General features: G+C 37.3%; 1 protein-coding gene across 4 annotated transcripts in view; it reads left to right on the plus strand.

The window, feature by feature from the left end:
- The window catches only part of LOC132123464 (roundabout homolog 1-like), a 235841-nt gene that overhangs the window by 107796 nt on the left and 100753 nt on the right, over window positions 1–27292 (plus strand). For all 4 annotated transcript variants that reach the window (XM_059534081.1, XM_059534082.1, XM_059534084.1 and 1 more), the window contains one exon: window positions 7297–7623. In XM_059534081.1, coding sequence (XP_059390064.1) covers window positions 7297–7623 — 327 coding nt within the window. The remainder of the gene's footprint in view (window positions 1–7296; window positions 7624–27292) is intronic.

The following is a 27292-nucleotide window of genomic DNA, read 5'->3' on the forward strand; positions in this document are numbered from 1 at the left end:
TTATATTATACACAAAGAGGTCACGTGACAAAGTAGCTGTTTGAAATGTTTTGTTACTTTCAAGTGTAATCACATCACATTACCTTAAAAAAAAGGAAAGTTAATATCTGGTTAATTTGTCAATTTATCATTTTTTTTTTTTTAACAACAACATTTTCACTTAATTTTAATTCATTTGCATAATACTGACTTTTTTATTGTAATATATATATATATATATATATATATATATATATATATATATATATATATATATATATATATATAATTGTTTATTTTGATAGATAATTAACTATAGCCTATATAGTTTTTTAGTGTGTATTATGCAGTGCAGTAGTTTTTCATTACATACAGAGCCATGATCTCATATGCAGGAGTGATGCTCAGAATGACTTCTGAGTGTCACCCATCACTATCACACTGTCACTGTGCACATCCAGCTTAATCTTCTCTCAGGAAAGCCTCAGCCGTTCTCCATCTGTTTCAGGGTGTCTGTTGAGATTGACTGAAGCCAGAGGCAGAGAGACTGCTCTTATTGTTTCAGTGTTCAGACTGGGGGGCCCCTGGGCAGGATGGGCTGCAGTCTCCCAGAGGAGTCCTGCTTCTCTCTCCGGGCTGCCCCTGACCCCCACGGCCAGAGGAGACCCTGCGGATCTGTTTCACAGCTGACAGAGGACTTCCTCTCCAGGCTCACCTTTGTTTCTGAAATCCTCCGCCGGCCCCAGATGGGACTCACGAGGATGGACGTTTCGGCTGAGGCTTGAGTTTGAAATATGAGGCCTGGCATCTGTATTCTGAAGAGTTTCAACAGCACTCTCTCAAATAACATTAAATGACAGAGAGTGGCAGTTCACTTTTCTGAGCCCTCTGATCTTAAGCCTCATATATACAGTGTAGATTTCTCTGTCCTTTACGATTGTAAACTGTCAGCTTGTACTTTAGGAAGCTGTCAGACTGTATGAAATGTGGGACTTTGACTAAGCATTTTAATGGTTTTGTCACTTTCTCAGCTCTCTGACACACAAAATGCCATCTCACCTCAACCCTAGCAAGATCTTGTGATAATGTGGGCACTGTTTCAAATGCAAAACAAAAGAAAACAAAAGAAACTGAATGTCTGGAGTTTGTCAAGGCTAACATTAATTATGTTCTACATAGAGTAGAAAATACAATATTAGGGTACAAGTGAGCATCTTGTGTCGTGTTTTTTTTTCAGTATCGCAGAGCAGCTCGGTTTGCAGTAAATTATGCTCCACACAAACTCATTTGTTATTTTAGTATTGTAATTTCACAGTTGTTCTGTAAATGTATTATTGTTATTATTATATTTTTCTTAAATACACTTACGATTTTCTATTTTGTAATTTTTTATTTTGTTGAAAAATTGTATTTAGTGATAATAATAATAATAATATGGTAAACAATCTAAAAATGATAGTAAAATATTTATAAAAATATTATACAATTATTTTAAATTATATAAAAATATTTATACATAATTTCAAACTTTTGGGCCAAATTGTGCATCCCACAGCAAACCTGTACTTGTTTTATTTTATTTTATTTTTTTTATTATAAATCAAAGCCCTAGTCAGTATTGATGTTTTATCTGAAGTTCTCTCATGCTACAAGGCTTTTTTTCTGTCAGAAATAAGGCTAAGATTCATTGCAAAAGTCATTAATTAGCTCGTACAGTGGGCATTTGACCTTAATTAGTTGGGACACGACAGACAAGAAAAGTTGGTTGAGTTCTCCGATCTCTAGCATTCAAGCAGATCCACCCTCTGGTTTTTACGACTCTTTGACTCAGTTTTACAACTAGTACAGGTGTTGCTAAGCTATGTCTGTGAAAAGGCTGAATGTGCTTATCTTGCCCAATAAATCCAACTAAATGACCTGATAATCACTGATTAATGGTGTTACAAATAGGCCGCGGCCCTCCGCGGTGCGGCCGTCTTATCTGTGCTCAAATACTCCTATCAGAGTTGGGCCAGCGGTGATTGGAAGCGGTTCTGAAGCAGCAGAGCAGTGTTGTGTGGTGAGTCATGCTTTTCTTTGTTTCAGCGCTGTGCTAAAGGGCATGTTTGCAGGAAAGGGGAATTTTGAGATTCATTAGAGCCTTTGAAAAGTTGCTCATCTATATCTGAACACACTTCAGGCTTGTTTCTTTATCTCCTGAGTCATGATAAGGAAAGATAGAGAGATTTTTACTGCAGAGTACACACAAATAGACATGGTAAAGTATGGGAAGTCATGGCCTAGTGGTTAGAGAGTTTGACTCCTAACCCTAGGGTTGTGGGTTCGAATCTCGGGCCGACAATACCACGACCAAGGCACCGTACCCACAACTGCTCCCCGGGTGTCGCAGCATAAATGGCTACCCACTGCCCCGGGTGTGTGTTCACAGTGTGTGTGTGTGTGTGTGTTCACTGCTGTGTGTGTGCACTTTGGATGGGTTAAATGCAGAGCACCAATTCTGAGTATGGGTCACCATACTTGGCTGAATGTCACGTCACTCAAGTATCCGTGTTTGTGACACAACACATCCACAGGAAGTTGATATTATACATCAGGATTTGATTGCAGTGTGGATATTCTTAAAGAAGTATCTTGTGCTCACCAAGGCTGCATTTAACTGATTAGAAATAAAGTAATATTTTTATATAAATCATTACAATTTAAAATAATTGTATTATGTTTTAAAATTCAATTTATTCCATAAATTGCAGCTATTACTTTAGTCTTTGGTTTCATGATCCTTCAGAAATCATTCTTTTTTTGCTGATTTTCTGTTCAAGAAACATTTCTTATTATTATTAATGTTGAAAACAGTTGTGCTGCTTAATATTTTTGTGGAAACTGTGATATAGATAAAATGTTCAAAAGAAAAGCACTTATTTGAAACTTTTTTTGTAACATTTCAGAAGTCTTTACTGTCACGTTTGATCATTAATGTAGGCTAATTTTTTATCTTTTTTATATTTTACTTTTAGTAATTTTGATGTGTTTTTGTCATTTTATTAGTTTTTTTAATATCTATATACAATTTTTTTATAATTCGTAATATGTTTTATATTCTAGGTTTTTATGTTAAATGTTTTCAGTTTTCATTTTCCATTTTAGTTGACTATACAAATAGTATACGAGTATAATTTCTTTCTTTCTTTCTTGCTTTCTTTCTAAAGTCATTAAATCTCTTTTGTTTTCTTGTTTGATCTGTGGTTCTCGGTGTCCAGTGTCTCTCACAGACTTCACTAACCCGCTGTATGACCTTGGCGTCCTCAGGCGTTCGGTGTCTGGCTGTAATTCTCTCTCAGTGCCAGGATCTCGTCTCCTCACTGAGAACAGCTCATTTCCATCTAAAGTTAATGCAGCCACTGAAGCTGAACTTATTAAAACTGCCGTGTGACACCCCCCCCCCCCCCCTCTCTCTCCTCTGTGCTCTGTGTGGAAGTAAATGAAGTGAACTGCACTGAAGGTTGTAATGTAATTGCACTATGCATCTATATAGCTGTGAGCTGTGTAGGTTAACATGGCTGAGAGGTGTGTGGGGTTTTTTAATTGCAAAGGCAGACTAGAGTGAAAGCACCCCACTGATACGCTCTCTGTTCCTCTCAGGCAACTTGACAAATGTGTACACACACACACTCACACACACCTAATTGAAGAAGACCTCAGATATAACCATTATAGATCAAAGCTCAATGATTTTTTTCCACCTTCAGGCAGCAGTGCGAGTTACTGAAGACGAGAAGTATTTATTTTATTTATTTATTTTAAATAAAATCTATTAAATAATCCTAATAAAGTACAAATGAAAAATGTATGTAGTGATAATTTTCAGAATGAAGTCATGTTCAGTGAAACATGAATTAAACCTACGTTTCATTGTTCAATAAATCACATTATTTATGTAAATAATTTTTTATGCACAAACCAAGTGTTTCAAATAATTAACATTTGATCAAAATTTTATTTGGAAAATATTATTACAATACAATGTAAAATAACTGTTTTCTATTTTAGTATATTTAATGTATTTAATTGTAATATATGTAATTTATTCTTGTGATGCAAATATGATTTTTTCAGCATCATTACTCCAGTTTCCATTGCCACATGATCCTTCAGAAATCATTCCAATATGCTGATTTTCTGCTAAAAAAAATAAATAGAAAATACTTCTTTTTATCAATGTTAAAACCAGTTGTGCAAGGTTTGGGGAAAGTATGAAATATACAGTATGTATAAATAAATCTGTTAACTCTCTATTCATAAGAAATACATGAAAATATGAAAATGTTTACGTTAATGTCATAATGTATGCTATCAATTACTATTATCAAATCTGTCTTCAACACTGATAAAAAGAACTAGTAATCAGTAATTATTAAGTACAAATTAAGTGGAATTTGCAGTAGTAAGATTGAATGACAGCATTCTTATGTTTGAATCAAATCAAGCAGAGATTTTCTGGCTTGTGTTGAATCCCGTGCCCGAGGTTTCCTCTCCCTTTAATTACCTCCAGTGCAAACCTCCAATGGCTCCCCTCAGCCCGATGAGGAAGAGTGGAGTGATAGAAGGGTAGCGAGACAGATACAGCCTCACATATTGAGTATACTTCATGTGTATGTATGTAGTATGTTTGTGTGTGTGTGTCAGTCTGAGAGGAGGAAAATGATTCTTGCCCAAGGCAGCGATCGATCAGATCTTAGATGCAGAAATCCCAGCGTCCCTCCACTGAGCCCGTGGAGCTGATTAGCTCATCTCATATTCTCAGAGCACAGGAGGAAAAAGCATGGAAAAAAATGGAGAGGGGGGGGAAATGAAAGGCTACAGGAGACCAAAAACAGTGGACAAGCAAAGGGAAGAAAACAGTCAGATGTGGAAATAAACAGATGAAAGGAGTCAGCGGAGCACTGAGAAAGAAATACTGGAAAAAGCTGCTTTTATTTATTATCCTCGAAGAGAGTCAGTAGACAGAATGCTCTTTCCTTTTCTTTCGTTCTTTCTTGGCATTTTTTTGTCTCATTCACACCATGTATATTATGTTTAAATAAGCTTCACTATGTAATGTGGCGCCGCCCTCAGAAGTACTCAGAAGTACTAAAGAATTATTGAGCATATGCAGCATTCTACCATATAAAAAATAAATAAAAGAAGTACGGCTGGTCTGCCGAGAGCGAGAGCAGGGCTTCTGCATTTCAAAGTGCAGTGGGAATATTGCATGTAGTGAGGTCTTCTGACTTTGTGAGTGTACTCGTGAGCACCAAGGGAGGAGGAGGAGGAGGAGGAAGAGGAGGGTCGTTTTTCCTTCTCTCCGACTGGATACTTCTCTAAGTCGGACTACTTTAACAGGATCGAAGAGCCGAACCTGAACAGGGTCACTTAATATGGAGATGCTCTATCTGAGAGCATCCCCTGAGCCATTTTCTTCCTCATTTTTTTTTTCGACATCAGTCTATTAGAAAACTCTTCTTCTGCCACCATTTTTTATTATTGGCAAACAAATTGTGTTTTTTCAATAACCTGCACTAAAGCTGATATCTAGAGAATGGGAGCTGGCTGATATAATGCATATATATATATATATATATATATATATATATATATATATATATATATATATATATATATATATATATATATATATAATAAACATGTGTTGGATTGCTATAAAATACTTATTGGACACAATTTTTAATTAAATATTGACATAAAATGCTTTTTATAATAATAGAAAATGTCTTTACATTTTTTTTTTTTTAAAACCAATATAAAATCTGAGCAAAAAAGCTTATCCTCATTATTCTAAAGCCATTATTCTCAGTTTCAATATTAGCATAACTACTGTTTTTCAGTCAATGCTGATTATATAAAGTGGCCAAATATTGAAGTGTTTTGTTTTTTTAATTCTCTGTTTGGTTATTATTTTTCTCTTTTATATGATTTTTTTTTTTACTTCTCTCTATAGTATGCATGTATGTTTGGACACACGCACACACACACATAAAATTTTATCTTATTAATTCTATGCATTATAATTATAATAACACTTTTGTATGTACAGCATCAGGTAATTTCTGTACATAAACAGTACTTTCTTATGGCCACTAGCAGAAAATAACCATTATGCATTCACTCTGTGTTGTTTGCAGAAAACTACTGGTAGTATATCGTCCTGTGGGCATGCAGTGTGTTTGTATGCATCAGAAAGCACAGCTCATTATCTACCTATTACATATTTACACGTACTGTAAACATGAGAGCCAACCATTCTCCATAACATGCAAATCAATAAATACATTTCCTCGCTGTCTAATGGAGCTCTACTTCCTCAGAAGGGCCGGAGGGAGGGATGTTTGGATGTAAGGATTGGGGGATGGGATGGAGGGAGTGTGAAAAGATGCTGGGCTGGATGAGTGAATTTTGACCTTGCACTGCCAATTAATCCTAGCTCTTTTTAATTGGGGCTGAATGGACTCCAAAGGGCAGTGTTGAGATGCACAGAGACTATATTGTAGCCGTTAGGTATTAAAGATGCAAGCCTCATTTGCATATAAATCAGGGTGCAGTTCACTGGTCTCTGAACACAAGCAAATGACTGAAGCCCAGAAAGGCAGATTGGCTGTTTCCAATTTGAGCTACTTTTGTATTTCCCTATGCAGTGACTGTGCTTCCTTTACACTTCCAGCCTTCAAACGCACACACACATAAACCCAGACATCCACGGAGCTGTCTGATGTGTGTGTCTCTCTGTAATGCCTCTTATCTCCCTTTTCCTCCAAACACCCCCTCATCCCTAACTTTACAGCCCTCTCATTTCACGTCTTTGATCAGGGAAGTGGCACACCACTGAAATGAAGTAATGAAGGGCTTCTTTCCCTCCCAGAGCTTTTGTGTTAGTCATGTTTGTAGGAACCTACCAACACCTGCTTCAGGAATTACACACAAATATCTCAAGGAATGGTTCATTTAGTCATTCATTCACCTCATGCTGTTCCAAACTAGTGCACATTTCTTTCTTTGAAAGGAGATGTTGACACTGCACTTTTCCATACAGTGGAAGTCGATTGTGACCTTTTTTTTTTTTTTTACATTTAATTGGAACTTAAATGAAGAAAATCTGTGCATATCACTGAAAAAAATGGTGCAGAAACAGTTTTCACTAAGAAATTGCTATTAAACTTCACAAAGAAATGGCAAGTAGCATATTGTATTGAAGATGAAGTTTTGAAGTAGAAAACCTAAAATAGTATTTGTTAAATGTTATTTAATCATCTCTCTTTTTACCAGGGTCCCGTCTGCGGCAGGAAGACTATGCACCCCGCATTGTAGAACACCCCTCTGATCTGATCGTATCTAAGGGTGAACCGGCCACCCTAAACTGCAAGGCGGAAGGGCGTCCCACCCCTACTGTGGAGTGGTACAAGGATGGAGAGCGTGTGGAAACGGACCGGGACAACCCTCGATCCCACCGCATGCTCCTGCCCAGCGGCTCGCTCTTCTTTCTGCGTATCGTACACGGCCGTCGCAGCAAACCAGACGAAGGCTCCTACGTTTGCGTGGCCCGTAACTACCTGGGAGAAGCAGTTAGCCACAACGCCTCACTGGAAGTAGCTAGTAAGTGCACGGCTGATTTCTTATCGCGCTGGCTTCTTGTGGTTTATGGTATCTACATATAGTGTGGCCATATTAAGTTTTCAGATGTGTTTGGATAACATAGGCTTAGCAGTTCAGTTCCAAAGGATTCATGTCGTCTTCCATGAGCGGTTTGAAAGCAGGCCAGTCTTAATTTGGCTTTGTGTTTGTGACTTTCCTGGCCTGGAAGTGAATATAAGAGAGCCTGTAGGCTCTCCAGCTGAATGGAAAGCGTTTCCAGTTTCCTCTTGGGTCTCTGGGTCTCAATGGACTCAGTGGGTCGGATAATCTTGCTGGAGATGGGCAGGATGTGACTGTGCCACTGGACCTGCATGGTGATCCTGATGGAGGAAACAGGCCAGAAGAGAATAGAATAGGTCTCAGTAGGTGGTCATGAGCAATAAAAACTTTAAACGAGCTCTCAGTAGTTTGTGATATCTACAGTAGAGATCACAAGATAGCGGTTACCTTTATCTGTTACACTTTATTGATGTGTGCTGTATCTCTCTGTCCAATTGGCATTTGTAGTTTTTTCTTTTTTTCATTTGATTTGGGAAGTTATGCATTAACGGGGTCGATTTGTATCCTTTTTAAAAAAGGACTCACAGAACCGTTTTCGTGTACAGACTCAAAGCAGATACTTTAAATGGGCTCATTACTTAAAACTTGTGGTTTTCAGCGATTCTCCTTGGCCTCGGACGTGATGTGCATTACATACCGTCTCTCTTTAAGCTTGAAAGGACTGATCTCGGATTTCAACCGCTTTTCAAGTATGTCTAGGAGCTGTCACCAACCCTCTTGTTGTAATCTAATCGAGTCAGTGCTGGACCTGGAGGGGTCAAGTCGCTCGTGTAGTGTGTACCAATGGCATTTCTTACTCACTCTTAAGATCTGCTATTAAAAACAGACCTTACACTTATGAAAATGTACTCTAGTTCTTGCATATAATGTATTATAAAAAATATTTTTTCTTTCAGTATTTTTAAATGTTATTTTATATAATAAATACATTAAGTGTATGTCATTATATATGACCCTGGACAACAAAACCAGTCTTAAGTGTCAATTTTTCAAAATTGGGATTTATACAACATCTGAAAGTTGTATAAATAAGCTTTCATTGATGTATGGTTTGTTAGGAGGAGAATATTTGGCCGAGATACAACTCTTTGAAAATCTGGAATCTGAGGGTGCAAAAAGAAAAAAAAAATCTAAATACTGAGAAAATCGATTTTGAATTTGTCCAAATGAATTCTTAGCAATGCATATTACTAATCAAAAATTAAGTTTTGATATATTTATGGTAGGTAATTTACAAAATGTCTTCATGGAACATGATCTTTACTTAATATTCTAATGAAAGAAAAATAGATAATTTTGACCCATACAATGTTTTTTTTTTTTTTTTGGCTATTGCTACAAATATATACAGCGACTTAAGACTGCTTTTGTGCTCCAGGGTCACATACTGCATGTGCTTTTGATAAGACTTGTTTTCAGAGTAAAAAAAAAAATAATAATAAGTTATTCTAAAACTAATCTATTTGAGCAAAGGGGAATTTGAGCAAAGAGAAATAAACTCAATTAAATTCATATTCTCTGAAAAGATTTTTATTACAGAGTTTTGAGAAAGTTTTAATATGTTGCAAAAGTTTTCGTCTAAATTAAATTTTTCTTGTTTTCCTCTTAATATCTTATATAAAAGCCTGAAAAAATAAAAACGCTGATTTAAAAAAAGATTTTTTTAATCTATTATTGTTGTTTAATTGTGAACACTAACAAAAGTTATGAAAAAAATTATAATGATATATATATATATTAAAAACTTTTTTATTTGCTATTTATAAATATTAAGTAATATAACTGAAAGTAAAGCTGATTCTTTGACCCTCGAAACATTTAACTATTGGGCCAAAATTCCACGGTTAATACAGTTAATGTTACTTTAGTAAAACCATTTTTGTAAGAGTACCAGTTGTAAAGCTACAGTGGTTTTATTAGCTTCTGTAGGCCATTGCTGGTCAAACAGAAACATAAATTTGTATATGTTGAAGTTGGTGGGAAAATGATGTGAGCTCAGAGACTAAAATGTGAGAAAATAGCATGCGGTATATCAAGCAGAGGATGATATACTGTATGCTATTTGTTCTGGAGGCTGCCTTTTTATTTTTTGCAAGAACGAAAACAAGAGGTTTGGCGGCCGGGCGGACGACTTGGCCCGACATGAGGAAAAGCTCGGGCTGTTTGGCCACAGCCTTCGGGCTGCTTATTCTGAATGAGGTTCAAACAGGACCATAATGACACAGTGGCAAAGCTCAAAACCCTCACTGCCTGTCCATTCCCTCCGCCCCCCTGCCCCGTCGCCACTCATGTAATTACCAACCATGATGAAAACCTGTCACAGGAAGGTTGTAGAATTCCTGCCTAAACGCCCTTTTTCCATCCAAAACTAGACAGTCAGTTTCGGAGGCAGAGAGAAATCTATCACTTCTCGGATATCAACACTCACCTTCTTATTCAGACTGACACCAGGAATGTCAGACGTGCTGTCTTCCAAAAAAAACGCAGAAAGGGAAGTTAAGACCTCAAAATGTATTTGTTCTGCCTCGCCTGCTCTTACAAGTACATTGTGTACACAATCTTTCCTTTTTCTAAAGTTATTTTAATAATCCCACTTTTACTATCGCCCAACACCCGGCGGACCGTAAATCTAATCCAGCTTTCAACAAGCCATGTTTGGCCAGGCAACGACGCTGAGCGCAGATCTGTTGTGTGTTTATTATTAACTTCACGTACAGTAGAGGCTCTGTGCGCCGTGCTGAGGTGAAAAAGGTCAATCTGGGCATTCGTTCTGCTCTGTATGCCCTGTGTACATCCCTGAAGTTGAATTTGCTCCTTGTGTTTCCATGTTTTCCTTTCAATATGAAACTTGGAGGATTATAATGCTTCATGTGTCACACTTTGTTAGAGTATAATGACTCACAGAGGAACAAAGAATGAGAGAGAGGGGAATGTAAGGAAAGATGGGCCTGGCTTTATCCATAAGAGCTCACTGTTCACCCCGATGGCTCCGGGCCACGTGTTGTGTATTGTGTAGTATTAGCCTGCGTCTTTAAGGATGACAGATGTGTCTGATGTGACAGATGACAGTAAGAGTTTTAGGACCTGCATAAATGACAATGTGAGATTTTTAAAAGATTGATGGGCAGTATAATGTGTCACTTTATTGTTATGACTACTTACAGTGTGAAACAGGTCAGATAGGTTTGGGGGTTATAACTTTACTTAATCATTAGTTTTACTGGTTTTCCAGTTTAAACGTCTAAAAATGCTTGAACTTAATCAATATTGACAGTGAAGACATTTATAATGTAGCCAAAAAATAGTTGAAAAAAATATTTTCTAATTTTTTGATTCATCAAAAAAAAAAAAAAGGTTTATACAAAAAAATTAAGTTGCACAACTATTTTCAGCATTGTTAATAATAAGAAATGATTCCTGAGCAGCAAATCAGCATATTAGAATGACTTCTGAAGGATCATGTGACACATGAAGACTGCACTTTTTAGATATGTTAACTGGAAAATAAGTCGAAAAACACTAACTCACCTGTAAAGAAGTCATTTTTTGCACTGTGTGTGTCATATAAGCTAAACTTTTCCCAAAACTCCCCCTTTTTTACCTGTAATAGTTCTGAGAAGTCAGCTTTGTCCTTTATTAGCATGCTAAATAACTGCAGCATGTGGAAAGCCTCTAATTATAGTGTACTATTCCAGTTGTTAGGCTGCGGTGGGAATGTGGATCAGTACGCCAGACCCCGATAACCCCGCCAGGACGTGTGGAACAGTCTATAGCACTCTCTAGTCTTGGGATAAGAGAGAGGTATTAATTCAGGAAATCATTAAATAATCTTATTAAAATCTTTTAAAGGTTTTTTGTGGGTAAAACTATTTATACCAATCTATATAAGAATTAGTTTTCTAATTCATTCTATATAAGAATGAGTTTTTCATTCCCAATCTGATGCTGAAGTGAAAAGAAAATCACTTTTAAAATGATGTGGACCGCCATTTAGCACATATTCTCTATGTCGTGGTGGTCATGTGAGCATTCAAATCTAGTTTATGCCGTTTCCCAGTCCCATTCCAGCATATTCTTCCTACCATTTCCTTAACTTTCTGAAATAGTATTAACAGTAAAAATTACAAAAAGTCTAAAAAAGTTTTAGTGCTGGCGCGAAAGAGGAGCTGCTGTCGTGACAGACATTTCGGAGGGGGACAGTTGGCATTCATCCTTTGAAAAGGGTGGATGACATCCCTCATTATTCCCTCCCAGGGTGTTCCCCTCCACTACATCTGTGTGTTCCTGTCGTCTTTGATATTCAAACAAACCTGTTTCCATTATAGATTCATCATAGCTGTGCAGAATTCCCTTCCTTGTCCTTTTCCCCTTCGCAAGCTCCAGCGTGCTTTCCACTGTTTGCTCTGAGAATATTTGTGTTTCATTAAGTTATTATAAGAGTCACGTTATGAAGACGAGAAGGGTTTGCGTCCCTGGAGAGTCCACTTTCGTGTTTCTTTAGTGCAGTTATAATGTCCCATGATATTTTCAACCCTCTTCATACCTCTGACATTTCAGAAATTAATTTAATTGTGTTTTTTTTTTATTTTGTTGGAGGAGACACGTAGGCGTCAGATTTTGGCTCTCAGATTTAGCAGTAAGCTAAGTAGCGGACTTTTCCCCTGAAAATAGTTAAATGGCATATTGTTTCAAGGAGAAAATGAACTATATTTGAGCTGTATTCCCAACCTGAGAGAAGCAGGAAGACAGGGTTCCTCACATCTGCTTTTGAGAAGTCAGTATGGGTAATCGTCGCAGACCGGCTCTCTTTAATTGGCTGGTGGGTGTGTTTCTCCTTTACCATCACAGGGACTATTTAAAGATGCCCAGAAATTACAAGGAAAACTAATCTGCAGTGTTTAATTACAGCACTGAGGAGAGTTACTGACAGACCAGAGAAGATTAGTGCAGGTTCTTCCTGGTTTTTCACATGCTATCATGCTCTCATCTCTCTGGAGATCCACACTAGCTCTTGTTTTGTACTCAACCTTATTAACATTAATATGGATAATTGCTTCAACTTCAGGCCCCCGAACCATGCAACATCTGCCATGCATGTTCAGTCATGTGATTCCAACATCTCATTTCGAGTGGCTAGTTGGAGATGTGTGATATTGCAGATTGGCTGGGATTGTGGCTAGGGATGCATAAAATATCTATATTATCGGTATTTATCCATTATCGGCCAACATAAGATATTTTAATTGGTATTTATTGGCATTGGCCAATATATTGTATTTATGTAGTTGTTCATGCTCAGTTAAGTGGGATCTTTAGCAAATATCAAATATCATGCAATTAATCTATCAAATGTTCATACATTATAATATTGTGATTTTTATTGTTTTTTATATTCAAACAAAATAGTAAAATTAAATAGTTAATAAAGTAATAAATAGTGAATTACTTACATTTAGTTTAAATTTAATAAAATAGCATTATAATAATATTCTTATGTTATCATTTTAAAATTCACCATTTATTGGTTATTGACAGTAGCGTGGAAATAATTATCACTTTTATCAGCACTGGACAGAATTTTTATAGTATGCTTCTCTAATTGCAGCTGTTGTGCTTCATAAAAAAAGTTGAATTACTGTTTGGGACAGAAGATCAGTGCCCGGATGGTTCCTCACTAAAATCCTCACTAAGTGGGCTGGAGAATTGTGCAGAAAACCAGCGATCTGTGGCTTGAAAGGATAAAGGAATGGCGAGAAGGAGTTTTAGGGCTTTGTTCTGCTTTTGTGGAAGACAAAGATCTCCCACTGCTGAGCTCATAGATGAGGAGAGATGGACGAATGGAAGTAGGGTCGGAAAGTTCACCGCAGTAATGAGCAGTGGCGAGAGCTGGATGGATGGATGACAACTTTAGGATGGATTGCCATGTGGAGGGTAACAGGTCCGGACAGTAAGGGTAAGACTCTGGACATGTCATTAGTTGAGTGTGACCTGCCTGTCCTCCTGTATCGGTCTCAGTGCATCCTGGGTGAAGAAATGATACACTTTAGTGACTAGTTCTGATAACGAATGTGTTATCAGAACTCCCTATATTTGTTTAATATATGACTTGGACTACATTGGAAATAAGTACCTATTCGCTGCATACTGGCTTGTTTAAATGATTGTTAATACACTCAGGTTGCCTAAAGATAGATATGACTGGAGCAACAGTAAAAATCTCCTACCAGCAAAGAAACAGAAAAAGTTTGAGTTATAAAAGAACTCTGTGAGGAGGAAACAATCGCATGGTTTGAACAGATGGTGGATGTTGATCTTCATTGGGCATCTGCGCTCTGCTTGAAATGGAGGATAGGCAGGTAGATGTGCGCATCGGTGGTAATTAGAGGCCCTCGGCATGACCAGGCATTTTAGACTCGCTTTGATCCCAGGAAATGCGCCGCATCCTTAGACAGGTGGAGATAACTTCTCCTGAGGTCATTTTATGGACGACGGTCAACGGATACAAGGTAAATCTCTCTGGAACCAGCTGGCTTAGCGCAAATCATTCCCTCTAGCGTGCAACTTTAATTTATGAAATTGTTATGGTTAAAATCTGGCATTTAATTCCTGTAAAAGACTTTGTAGTTGTTCTGGGATGTCTTTATAGGGGTTCATTTAGAGTCCTGTCCTTCAGCGGTTCAGTTTGTTCTCACACATCTTGTACAGTCTTGAAGGGAGTCGTGCTGATGCAGCGAGTGCCGCCCCATCTGGGCCCCGTGCGCCCGTCATGATAAACACAACGTAGCCGGAACTATTTGGTCCTCCTGTGGCAAAAGCCTTGTAGATATGACCCATGTGATTCAGAGTGATTTCCTCTTGGCTGAACTCCATTTGCGATAAACACGGCTGATTGTACAGTCCCTCTCGGTCGGAGACCCAGATAGGAAGTGTGTCTCGGAGGCTAATCTTCCCCCCCTTCCAACGGAGGGCCCAAGTATTAGTCCCGCTGCTGTCTCTAATCCCCCACTACTGATTTGAGAGTCTCCAGTGGCCTTTGGGATTGAGAGGAAAGTTTTTATTGAATTTTTATTTTTTGAAACATCTTTATGATGCTGTCCTGCTCTGCTAAACTTAAGCATTTATTAAAGCAAGGTTAAGCCGTCGCTTGGAGCCTTTCAATCAACTATGGAGTCCAGAAAGGATTAACTCATTTCAGAAGATGCAAAAATATCAAAGATTTTGAGGCAACAATTTCTTTAGTTTTTTAGAATCAGGCCTCATGTTTTATAAGTGTCATGTATTTTTATTGGATACTCCACTGCTCGTTACTTCCAGCTGGAAAGTTCAGGAATAAGTGATGCAACTAAAGCGTAACTCCAGGTTTTTTTTTTTTTTTTTTGTGGACATAGGCTAATATTTCATGCATTCCGTCTGCTCTTATTTGCTCACATTCTTGGTTGCCTGTTGGTCTAGCTACTGGATTTTTTTTGTATAAATGAAGAATAAAATAATATTACTACTTTAATATTAAATATTAACAAAATTAAATATATATTTAAAATATATATAAATATGATACTTTTATTTACATATTTATATACAATTTACATTATTTAAAATATATAAAATATGCTTGCATATTTATTTATTTTAATATATGAAATATTAATTGGATTTCGGCTAGAAATTGGGTTCTAAATATATTAATTTATGTATGTCACATGCTAAACATCACACGGAATCCCAGTTTGACTGATAGATTAATAGTGTTTGCATAGATAGATACATCTCAGAAATGTCAAATTACAGGTTCTTCTCATGTTTCTCGACTCTGTATCGCTAAGTTTTGTTGCAGGAAAGAGATGAAATTATCAAATCGCTGTCAAAACAGCTGTAGCAGCTAGATGAGCCGTCTGAAAATGTCACAAACACTCCCAGCAGCCTCCTTTGTCCACCTTTGTCCGGGTGTGGCTGTGAAACTGTAACATTCCTGCGTAACCCCACACCGCGCGACCATAGAGAAAAGACACAAAGAACATGGATGAAATGATTGAATGGAAGGGGGATAAAGACGAAAGAGCTGTCTGAAAGAAAGCTTTGAAAAGGGTTGTTGGGAAAGGTTTCTCTGGGTCTGCCCGGGGTGACTGGACTGATTTAATTTGAGCAGTGCCTGCGGATCAGCTGACGGCACTGATTTGAGGGTCAGTGTGTCAGGCTGTGAGACGCGCATGAGATTTAAGATTGTTGTGAAGAGCTCTGTTTTGGAACCTATAGTCGTACAGACGCCATGTTAAAAACATTTTCTTTGTTAGCCCTTATGTGCATAATATTCCAAAGTACTTAGTAGAACACTATGTCCAAAAAACATGGTATTGCTGTGGTAAATGTCCCAAAAAACATATTATATACCCAAACCATAGTAATATCCTGATAAATTAACCCCCATTATTCAGCAAGGATGTTTAAATTGTAAAAAAAAAAAACAAATGGTAAAAAAGAAAAATGTAAATATAAAGTATATAAAATATGCTTATTTATGTTTTAATAGATGCACTATTACTTGGATTTTGGATAGCAAGTGGATTTTGTGGACTTTGGGGAAGTCGTGGCCTAATGGTTAGAGAGTCGGACTCCCAATCGAAAGGTTGTGAGTTCGAGTCCCGGGCCGGCAGGAATTGTGGGTGGGGGGAGTGCATGTACAGTTCTCTCTCTACTTTCAATACCACGACTTAGGTGCCCTTGAGCAAGGCATCGAACCCCCAACTGCTCCCCGGGTGAAGTGAACTTATGTTAATTGAACGCCAGAAATATGTGCAAACACCGGTGGGAAGTGTAATAATATTTGGAGTTCCTCCCCAGTTCTGTGCACCACAGTGCAGGTGTCCTCAAGGACGCTCATTGCTTTCCCAACACAGCTGCAGGTTTTGTTGCAGGTGTGTGTGTGTGTGTGTGTGTCATTGAAATGTGCCTCTACCGTGGCCTGCTCTCCCTCATTAGACCCTTTCCAACAGGATTACTAGAGTGCCGAGTCTGCAGGTACTGTTATAAGTTAATTTCACCTGCTGTTTGGGAGCCATAATAGCTTATTGATTGGCTGACAGAGATGCAGTGGGGCAGCGTAGAAGGACGTCCGCCGGAGGAGGAGGGGAGAAGTTAATCGCAGTTGGACGTGGGTGAAGAGAATTCAATCAGACAACCCCCCAAGGCTTAGAAGTGGCGTGTAAATTTGTGTCCACCTCAGTGGATTGGACCTGACTCAAATCTGAGCACTAGCGAAGTAGAGGTTCTGAACAGGAAAGTGAGAACCTGTTCGCTCATGTTTAGCATGTTTAATAAGTTCGCTTGGAGGCATTACAGTATATAAACTCCTGTCGTTGATCGCTAAGCTTGGTTGAATAGGCTTGAACAGTTGAGAAGTAACATATGATAGTTGCTACTGCTACTGATTTCTTCGCGACTTTAAAACACATACGGTATGTTCAGTCAGGTGGCCATCTTGGAATTTAACAAATCTTTTAAATTATAAAATGGTAAAATAAATTAGTTTATTATTAGTTTATCAGCTTAAATCACACTAAAAGCTAATACATCACTCAGCTATTTTAAATGAAAAGTGGGACTTTCCTACAGAAAATGTAATATATATATATATATATATATATATAATATAATATATATAAATATTTGTATGTTTAATATTTTATGTATAATTATTTGTATTTTTTTACTTAAATTATTAAAAGCCAATGCTTTTTGCCATATTATATTTAATATATAGTAAATTTGTGTCTGTTTTGACTATATTCCAGGGTTTCATGTATTGTAGCCGCTCACAGTAACCCAAAATCTGCTGACTCTCATCGGAAACTCTCTTCCGATAAGCTCCACATCCTGCTTTCTCATCGACAGCTGGCTGCTGTATCAATCTTGTGCATTTAGATGTGTGTGTGTTTTCTCAGAGGAGCCGTGGCCCATTAGCTTGACCCGTCACACACACTTTACGCCTCCGTTACCTGGAAACTGAACATCTTTATTTGACCGCCTGGAACTGGGTGCCATTCACGGTGCATTTAGCACAGGCGTCTAGCACACAGCCCTATTCGCTCAGACCCGCTTGCACTTTGACCTGTCTCATCGCGTGCATCGACACCATGCGCTGTTTGGACGCCTGTGTCTCCTCTAAACAGCATGTGCTGTTAAAGGAACCGTATTTCCACCCGCGACGGTCCATTTTTGCTTTCTCATACGTATTCTGAGACTGCTTGTGTCCCTTCCAGGCTGGTGCTTTCCTTCTGGTCTGGCAAATCTCTCCTGTCTGCACGTAAACGCTCTGTTGACACGGAGACAAACAGTAGATGATGGTGGAAAGAAAAATGAGGTGAGACCGAGAGGCCCAACACGCAGACCTTGACCCTCCAGCAGACACAACCCTCGATTGGTCATCTCTTATCTTATTGTGATATCAGGGCCAACGAGAGACGCGACCTCTCTGTCACCCTCTGTGATCCCATGACTACCCATGCCATTCCTTTTAACCGTGCCGCCCAAATGCTTGGATACAAAAACTGTCTAAATCGACCAACTGTCAGAACACGTGGGATATTACCCAGAAACAGCTTGGCACATGGTTCAAAGGCAATCGCAGAAAGAAAACAAATAAGTGGAGGACGATAAGAGCAGTTGTGTAATGCAGTTGGATGTGTGCTCCAAGATTTGGGACAAAAACGTTCCAAAAACACTGCTATAACTTAGGAAACTAAGCATGATATTTATTAGCAGAGTAGCAACTATTCTTTACATTTTTGAAAATTCTCAAAATGTTCACGATTAATGTCCATAACGGTAATTTATTTATTTATTTTTATAGCCGAGATGAAGTAGTATTTTATACATACTCAGCACAATTATTTAATATTTATTTTATACTTTAAATTAATTATAACATTAAAATGTTTCAAAATAATTGTAACAATTTTTACATAAAATATGATCCATTTTAGGATCCATTTATATATTGGCACAATTTCAGATATTCCATAATATTTCCATATTTGCAGTGTAACGTATCTGAATGCTAAACTATTATTATGTAAATTATAGGCTTGGGCGCACTGATGTTTGATTCACTGTATTATTATTTAAAAAAAAATAATAAAGTACCAACTGAGCTGTCAAGTTAGCAATGCTGGAACTGATGTGTTTTGTGTGTGTGTGTGTGTGTGTGTGTGTGTGTGTGTGTGTGTGTGTGTGTGTTTGTGTGTGTGTGTGTGCACGCACTGGCTCGGTCACTTCAACTGTTTCCTTATACCAACAGATTCAACACTTATTGTCTTATTAATAATTCATCTCTGTATAAAGGTCTGCTTTTATTTGTGTACACTCACAATGAAAACAAAACATTGTGCTTTTGTAAAGAAAACAAATAGGATGTGGCTTTCTGCCATTTGAGTTTCCTTTCTGTGAACAAATTAAGCCTGTCACATAAATGAACTGAAACTCAGTATGTTACGTGTCACACTGTTTTTCCCTTGTTTATCTGTAAACTAAATCAAATATATTTCAATAATTTATTCCTTGTATGTTTATATGTACTGCAGAATTTATATGTATAACATAATGTAAAAATATTTTGTATTTTCATATCTAGGTGGAGATTTTTTTTATTTTATTTAATTAATTATTTTTTTAAACACATATTTATTTACATTTATATTCAGGTTAAATTTTATATGAATATTTTACATAAAATGTGCTCACATTTCATGATTCAGCCAAATGCTTACTGATAAAACCTGTTCTCTTTTTCAAATTATTATTATTATTATTATGTATTTATTTGAGTTGCCCTTTCCACTCAGAAATAGGTCACACTGCATGAGTAAAGTGGGCTATGAATTCTGCTTTGTGTTGACATTAATAGAAATGAAGTTGATAGAACATTAGGAAGATTATTGTACTCGCAGTAGAACATTTTAAACTGTAGAAACTGTACTGTATTTTAATATTCCCCCAACCAAAATGGAATGTTTGGAAAGCATTTTTAGAACACGAGTTTGTTAGCAGGAGTGAGGGAGTGAGACAGAGAGAAGAAGGGAAAAAAGCTGAGAAGCTTGCTGTGCTTGCATGGAGAAGATAAGAAGACAGGTGGTTTGTAGTCTGATGAAAGAACCTCTGACAGCTGGCAACTCTCAGAACGGCTCGGTCTGTGTGTTTGCGCGCGCCTCGAAGAATGTGTATGTTTGCATGTGTGTTTGTGTGTCTGTCTGTATTTGGTGAGTCTCTGTGGGTCTGCCAGCTGAGACACATCCCAGAAGACCCGTCCTCCGTGTCTCCCTCTCCTCTGGCGTCCCTGGCTCACACCCAGCTAATGCCAGCCCCCGCAGACGGTTTAATGTCTGACACCAGATCCGCACGGGAAGGAAAACGGCAAGAAACATCTCATGCTATGTGCTGAACATATAGACATGTTAAAGGGATATTGCACACACACACACACACACACACAAACAAAATAAGAAAATTATATACTCCCTCTCAGGTCGGTTTCACACCACAAGCGTGGGCGGCACATATTTTTTTCAGCGTGCATGTTAACAAATGAGTGCCTTTACACCGGGCCAGGAGCAGATCGTGAGCATCAAGCAGGAGCAGGATGGTAAAAGAACTACAAATACACAGCATAGGCATGTCTACTGTGTTTTGACAATAATCGGGTATGTCAGAAAAGATAATGAAGAATCAAAAATATGTATGGAAGATTTACCCATTTAAACTTGTTTTTAATTATTCAGTTTGGGTTTAAGTATGAAGTAATAATAATAAAAAAAAAAACAGCATGTTCTGTATCAAAGTACGATTGAAATGACATGACCGGAGCAGTTTTTGATGTTTGCCATTTACATGCAAATCCCGAATTATTAAAACAAAACAAAAAAAAACCCTTTTTGTCCATACTCTGCAAATGGATTCTTCATGCTTCTTTCTTTCTTTCTTTCTTTCTCTCTTTCTCTCTTTCTTTCTCTCTTTCTTTCTTTCTCTCTTTCTTTCTTTTCTTCTGAAGAACGTCATGAACTCTTAAAGAAATATTTTTTTATTGCTATTGATGGTTCCTTTAGCATAATAAGAGCCTTTCCATTGCACAAAAGGTTCTTTGTAATAGAAATTGACATTATTAACATCTGTCTCTTTAAGGGGTGTTGACAGGGATTGGCAGTGATAAGTGTTCATTTTCTGGTATACTCAGAGACATTTGGCTAATTGAATGTTAGAAGTGATTTAAAGTGAGATTTTGTGTCATTATGGCTTCTCTCTGTCTGTTTGATGGGTCACTCCAGTGATCTCCAAATACTGCCATTGTGGCGATAGGGTGTTTTGTTTGCCCAGAGGAGATGGCACAAATGGGGCACACGCTGTTATTTGCTGTTGGCAAATAAGTACAGTCCTGGGCAAGCACAGCGTTGTGTGCTCCACATGACAGATCCTAGTGTGCTTCACATACCCTGGCTAAAAAGCTTGAAAGTGCCAGGTCACTTTCAGGCCACAGTCTAAATAAATAATAGCTGTGTAGTTTTAACTGTTACATACATAACTTCTCTTCAATGATGAGAGACTTCGATGTCCAGATTTGCCCTCTGGATATGATGCTTCCTGAAATGGCGTGTGAAGACTCGTCTTGAGCCTTAATTTACTATATCAACGTCAGTGGTTTTGTCTCATTTCTCAGGGTGGTCTGTTGGCTCTGTTCGGCAGTTCAAGGGAATAGACAGGACTTAGACTTTGACTTTTTGCCCAGGAGGGCTAGATCATCTGTCCGTGCACCGCTTCAGATGTTTTCCAGGTGCATTAGCTTTATTCTGTAAGTAAGAGAACAACATTTCAGAACAAATGGTGTGGAAATATATATATATTCTTTTTTTTTTTTTTTTTTTTTTGCTTCCTCTGCATCCACTGTTGCCATACATTTATAAGCTTTGTTTAAATGTTTTAAAATAAAAACGTAAATATTCATACAAAAATATTTTCAGATTAGCAGATTACATTTTAATTGTGATGGACATTGTATTTAACGTGCACTTTTTTATATTAACATTTATTAAATTTATGAATGCTATTTACATTGTTACATGTATTTTTTTACATATTTTTTTATTTTTAGAATAATTACATTTAATTATTTAATTTTAATTCTTTATTTTGATGTAAAAGTTTATTAAAATTTATAAATATTTTAATTAATTATTATTATTATTATACTGCTGCTAATACATTATATAAATTATCATAAGAAATGATTAAATTACACATGTATGTCTTTATTATATTATAATATTTATTATTATTATTTGTTATGTTTATAATGTTTTTATAAATGCATTTTAAAAAAAATATTTAATTTTATTAAATGTAATAGACCAGATTTGGCATGTAAATCAGTGGAAAGAAACCTGGCAGCATATTTCCATTCATCCCTTGTACTCTTGTACTAATAAATGTTTTGATGAAGGTAATTGCTTGGTCAGACAGTGATCACTGGATGGGGAAAACGAGTCCCACAGAGGACTACACATTCACATTACCAATTTTGAGACCACCATTACATTCATTCACAAGCCAGCGCACCCTTTATACCACCGTATCTTCAGTAGACAGATATTTGCTTAAGGATCCTGCTTTATTAATTTATTTCATTAGATGATAAGTTTTGATAAGCCGCCGGAGTTAACCACCCTTGCGTAAATCAATGAGTCCTCAACGCTGGAGAAAAATGGGTTTCAGTTCGCTCTAGCGTACTAATGAATTGCATATCAGTGTGAAAACAAGAGGATTGACTGGAGATTAGAGAGGAAGATTGGTTTGGCTGTTCCAGCGCTTGGAGTATTGGTCTTTATCGGATAGCTGCTCTCTGCTAAGATATTTATTATTGCTCTCCACACAAACTCCCCAAACACTTACGCCACTGTCAGAGAATCTATGCATTTCATTTCATAAGGGGGTCAGATAAGCCCGAGGGTATAACCCTATCTACATTGCCTTTTTCCCTGACGAGATAAATGCAATACTACAGCAGATAAATGCAAACTGTTTATTGCAAAAAATGAGCTAATCCTGTATTAGCATAAATCACACGCAGTATGGACACGCTTCCTGCTACGTATCACAGCACACTGCATGGAAAGTGTTGACATTATAGTAAAAAATCAGAAATGTACGACTAAATGCAAGTTTTTAAAATGTGTTTTAGTGTCATTAATTAGTTTATTCTCTGTTTTTCAAGGCCCTGTCTGTTCTGAAACTTCTAGGGCATTAAGAGTCATGACAGACAGAGAAGTGTGTGCTAGACATTGTGATTGTTGGAGAACTAAGCGCCTCTGTCCAGAGGAATCATAGCAGTACAGCTTAACGTGCACAAAAGAGCTACTGTTAGGGATTCACGTATGGCCGTTTTGCTCTGTTTTTATTCATCTGCAGTCGGAGATGACGCTGTTATGAAATATTAAGGGCTATTCGATTTCCCGGCCCTTAGGGAATCGAGTACTTAAAGCCAGCTTTGTTCTGGGAAGAGGTCTTTTTTTGCCCTCAGACTGGAGTTGTTTCAGCTGTCTGCTTGTTTTAGCAGATCATCTCTTGGTCATTTTGTCTTCATGCTGTGGAGAGCATACTATTGGAGGAGGCTAAGCAGAGTGTCACGCTAGCTCTGCTGTTAGCTGTGGGTATGACAGAGTTTACAGGATGGCGGTTTTCCTTAATTAAACTAAGTGAAGCGTCACACATTGTCATAGTTTTTACCAATGCAATGTATTTCAGGATTAAGTATTATACTCATGTGCACGTCATTGTAGATACTATTTTTTAAGTTACATTGAAATATTGAAATAATTAAATTTATCATTTTACTTTGCAATATTAGAGAATCACAATTATTGTGCATTTTAAAGTCACATGTTGCCATCCAAACAAGGAATTGTTTAGAGCTGTAATCCTCTGGCTGTTTAATACCTTAAATCAGCAAGACATGAGCCAGGAGGCAGCAAATGCACATTTTTAAGCTGCAAACAGGCTTAAATTTTGGAGTCGCTCGTTTGTCTCACGGTGACGTTTGTTCCAACAGCTCTGCTATCAGCGCTGTCCGCTCCCTCGGTGTGGATCTGTGTAAGCAGCGGTTTGTGTTAGCACCTGATCTATCAGTGTGAGGCGAGATAAGACTGCTCCATCACTCTGCTGTGTAATCCCTTCCATTGGCAGTGGATGAAGAATTAACACAGACCTGCTGAGGTGTCATCTAATGGCCGCTGTGGGAGCGCTGGCCTGACAACTGCTGTCTGCCGGGGAAACAAGGAACCATTGTGGCTCCGGTCTATTTCTGCAGTTGTGCCCATTGTGATGGACAGTCAGAGTTGGAAGGACTTAACTGGAAGAAGATGTGGAGATTGAACCGCAACTGATCAGGAACAGAGGGTCTGTTCTGTAATGAACACATGACCCAATGAGTTATGTGCTTAGCCATAAAAAATGACAGCGTGATATAAAATACAATCATTTTTTTGTCCAAAATAGTTGGGCTTTGTATCCCTGTTGTCTAAGTTCAACTCAACATTCAAAAGTTTTTGCCGGTGTAAGTTACTTTTTTGCGCATTTTTATTACACGATTATGAAATATTCCCCATATCACTATTATTTAATATAATATTGTGCACTTTAAATTCTAGTCACAGTATTCACCTCAAGTATTTGATATATCCAGGATTATTGTGCTTTTTAAATTCTACTTCTGTCCTTATTTGCCATCTAAATAAAGTGTTTAAGCAAATATGACAAGACGAATAAAATAATGAAATAAACGGTTTTATTTTATTGTATAATTTTTTTTTACCTTATTTTTGTAAATGAAATTAATGCATTTAGCAGATGCTTTTATCCGAAGTGACTTACAGCTAAGTTAGTGTTAGTTAAGTTAGGGTTCCCTGGGAATCGAACCCACAACCTTTAGCGCTGCTAGCACAATGCTCTACCACTAAGCCACAGGAACACTTTATGTTACATAAAATATTTTATCATATTATAATATAAAAAATATTCAAATTAATCAATATGTAAAATAATACTGATTATTGTGCAATTTAAATCGATATGTTGTCACATTTTGGCATTCAAATAAGAAGTATAAGCTATTATAACAATACATTTAAACATTTCTGAATTAGATTTTTTTATCTTATTTTATTATTAAAATGTAATAAATATTTTATGTAAAATATATTTGTATAAAAATAATAAAAAATAATATGTCTTATATATTTCCGTTTTATGTTATTTAATAATGTAAAAAATATTACCATTTATTTATTTATTTATTTATTTATTTGTGCAACCATTCAACACCATTTGCGAGAAGCATATTGAGGGCAGCATCGTTCTTGGTCAGCGTTAAGATAAACAGACTCTTCTACTAGAAGATCTTCCTCTCTCATGCTCTGCAAACTGTCTGGAGACGTGTTTGTGGACCAAAGTGAGATAGATTAGACCCTTGGGGAAATCTTTCTGCTGAAACCGTGTGTGTGTGTGTGTGTGTGTGTGTGTGTGTGTGTGTGTGTGTGCTAATGCTAACGTGAATGTATCTCCCTAAACTGTGGCCGGTTTCCACAGCCTGACTGGAACCCCTCTGGGAGCGAAGTGTCCATCATGCAGTGCTACAATCTCTCCACACTGCTGACGGCATCTCTCTCTGATTGGCCCACAAACATTATGTTTCCTGTGTGTATGGTAAGTCAAAAATCAACTGCAAGCTAGCTTATTAATTGCTTTTCCTTCGCTGGGTTTTGTCACTTTACAATAATATTTAATTTTGTAATATTTAATGTATTTGAAATCGTGAATTAATCTAAAAGAGAGCCACTTGATTCATTAATAAATGAATGTGTGTTTTTGAACACATCGGTGAGTGAATGATTCAATGACTCACTCAGAAAGATAAAACTCGAGTGTCAGAACAATTTTATGATAATATAAATAAATATATAAATATAATATTCAATGACGTTTAATATATATTAATACATGATTTACAAATCATTGTTAGCTTGTGATACTTAATGCATACATTTTTAATTTGCACAAACAATTCACGTTGTAGTTGAAAAATAAAATAATACTGCCAATATAATGAAAGACAACTTTAGTGTCATGCCAAACTCTGTTTTATTCTGTTGAGCTAATGAAATGGGTTTATGGTCATCACTTAAACACTGAAACAATAGCGTTGCTAGGTGATCCTCAGACAAGCAGACTGTCAGAACATGCCTGAGTTCACTAATGGAATCTGAACCTGGACTCTAAGCGCTCTTAAGACAGGGTCAGAGACCAACACAATGAAATTAGAGGTGAAGGTTACTCTGTCAGAGTCACGTTTATCTCTAATGTGTCAGTAATCACAGAGAACTGAAAGCACAGTGAGCTCTTAAATTAATCAAAATTGCAGCACATCATCTAATGGTCCAGACAGCAGGCAGATGCCTTCATCCCGAGAGCGCAGTTATGAGCTAAATGTGCTGTAAGGTGCCTCAGGGCTTTCTGAAGATAGTATAAATATGTTTTTGTAAGATGTTTACCTGCTTTCAGTCTACAGCACTGTTTGAGGTGTAGTTACAGAGGATTTAATGTACTGATTAGGAGGGATTGGGAGTTTTTTTATCTTGTGTAAAAGTGTTATGGAGGATTTATTTTATTTTATTTTATTTTATTTTATTTTGTTTATACTTGGACAACCGGGTCTTTTTGTTAGGTTAATAGGTGTAAATTCAAAATGAATCATCATAATGAATGAATAAGGTGGCACAACAAGCAATTTAGCTTTTGTAATGAATGAAAACAAATGAGAATAATCAATGTGGAAAAAGGTACAAATTAGTAGACAAATTAGTTGAAAAACAATAGACAATTTGCACCTCATTTTTTTCCCCCACGGGTCATGTGCAATTTGGTTTGAATTAATATCTCAAATTACGTCGGTAAAAGACTACTTTACCTGACTATTCCTATCTGAATAGGGCTTAGGTTGGGGACTTTTTACCTAATAAGGAGGCTGTGTATTTTAATGAGGTATTGAAATGCACTGTAATTGTAACTCTCTTGGTTTTTGTGTGGTCCTGCTGCTTTCAGTGAGCCACTTCCCAACCCAAGTGTTATCTATCAGCTAGAGAGTTTGCATCTCTCAATCTTCTCGTTTCGTATGCCCTGACCTCTCACCTCAGCACCTTTGACCCTCCCATCTCTGTTTAGAAACTATATACAATCTGACAAGCCTAAAAGGGGGTGCTCTCCTCACTTTAATACTACGTGCAACACTTTGACAGGGGAGTGTGAGAGACACTGAAGGATTTAGGGTAATTGTTCCCCCATCCACATGGGACTCCCGAATTTAGTCTTGGGCGACCTTTGACTCGGCGGCTAAGTCTGTTTTCTGTCTTTTGGCTTGAAATGGGGCTGAGGGGGGTGTGGAGTTCATATTTATTTATGTAGCGTGTCCACAGGTTTGTGTGTGTCCCAGACATGGATTATCGATCGGGAGGATCGGGTCTGGTGGAATTCTTCTCCT

Source organism: Carassius carassius, chromosome 41, assembly GCF_963082965.1.
Source record: "Carassius carassius chromosome 41, fCarCar2.1, whole genome shotgun sequence".
Classification (NCBI taxonomy): domain Eukaryota; kingdom Metazoa; phylum Chordata; class Actinopteri; order Cypriniformes; family Cyprinidae; genus Carassius; species Carassius carassius.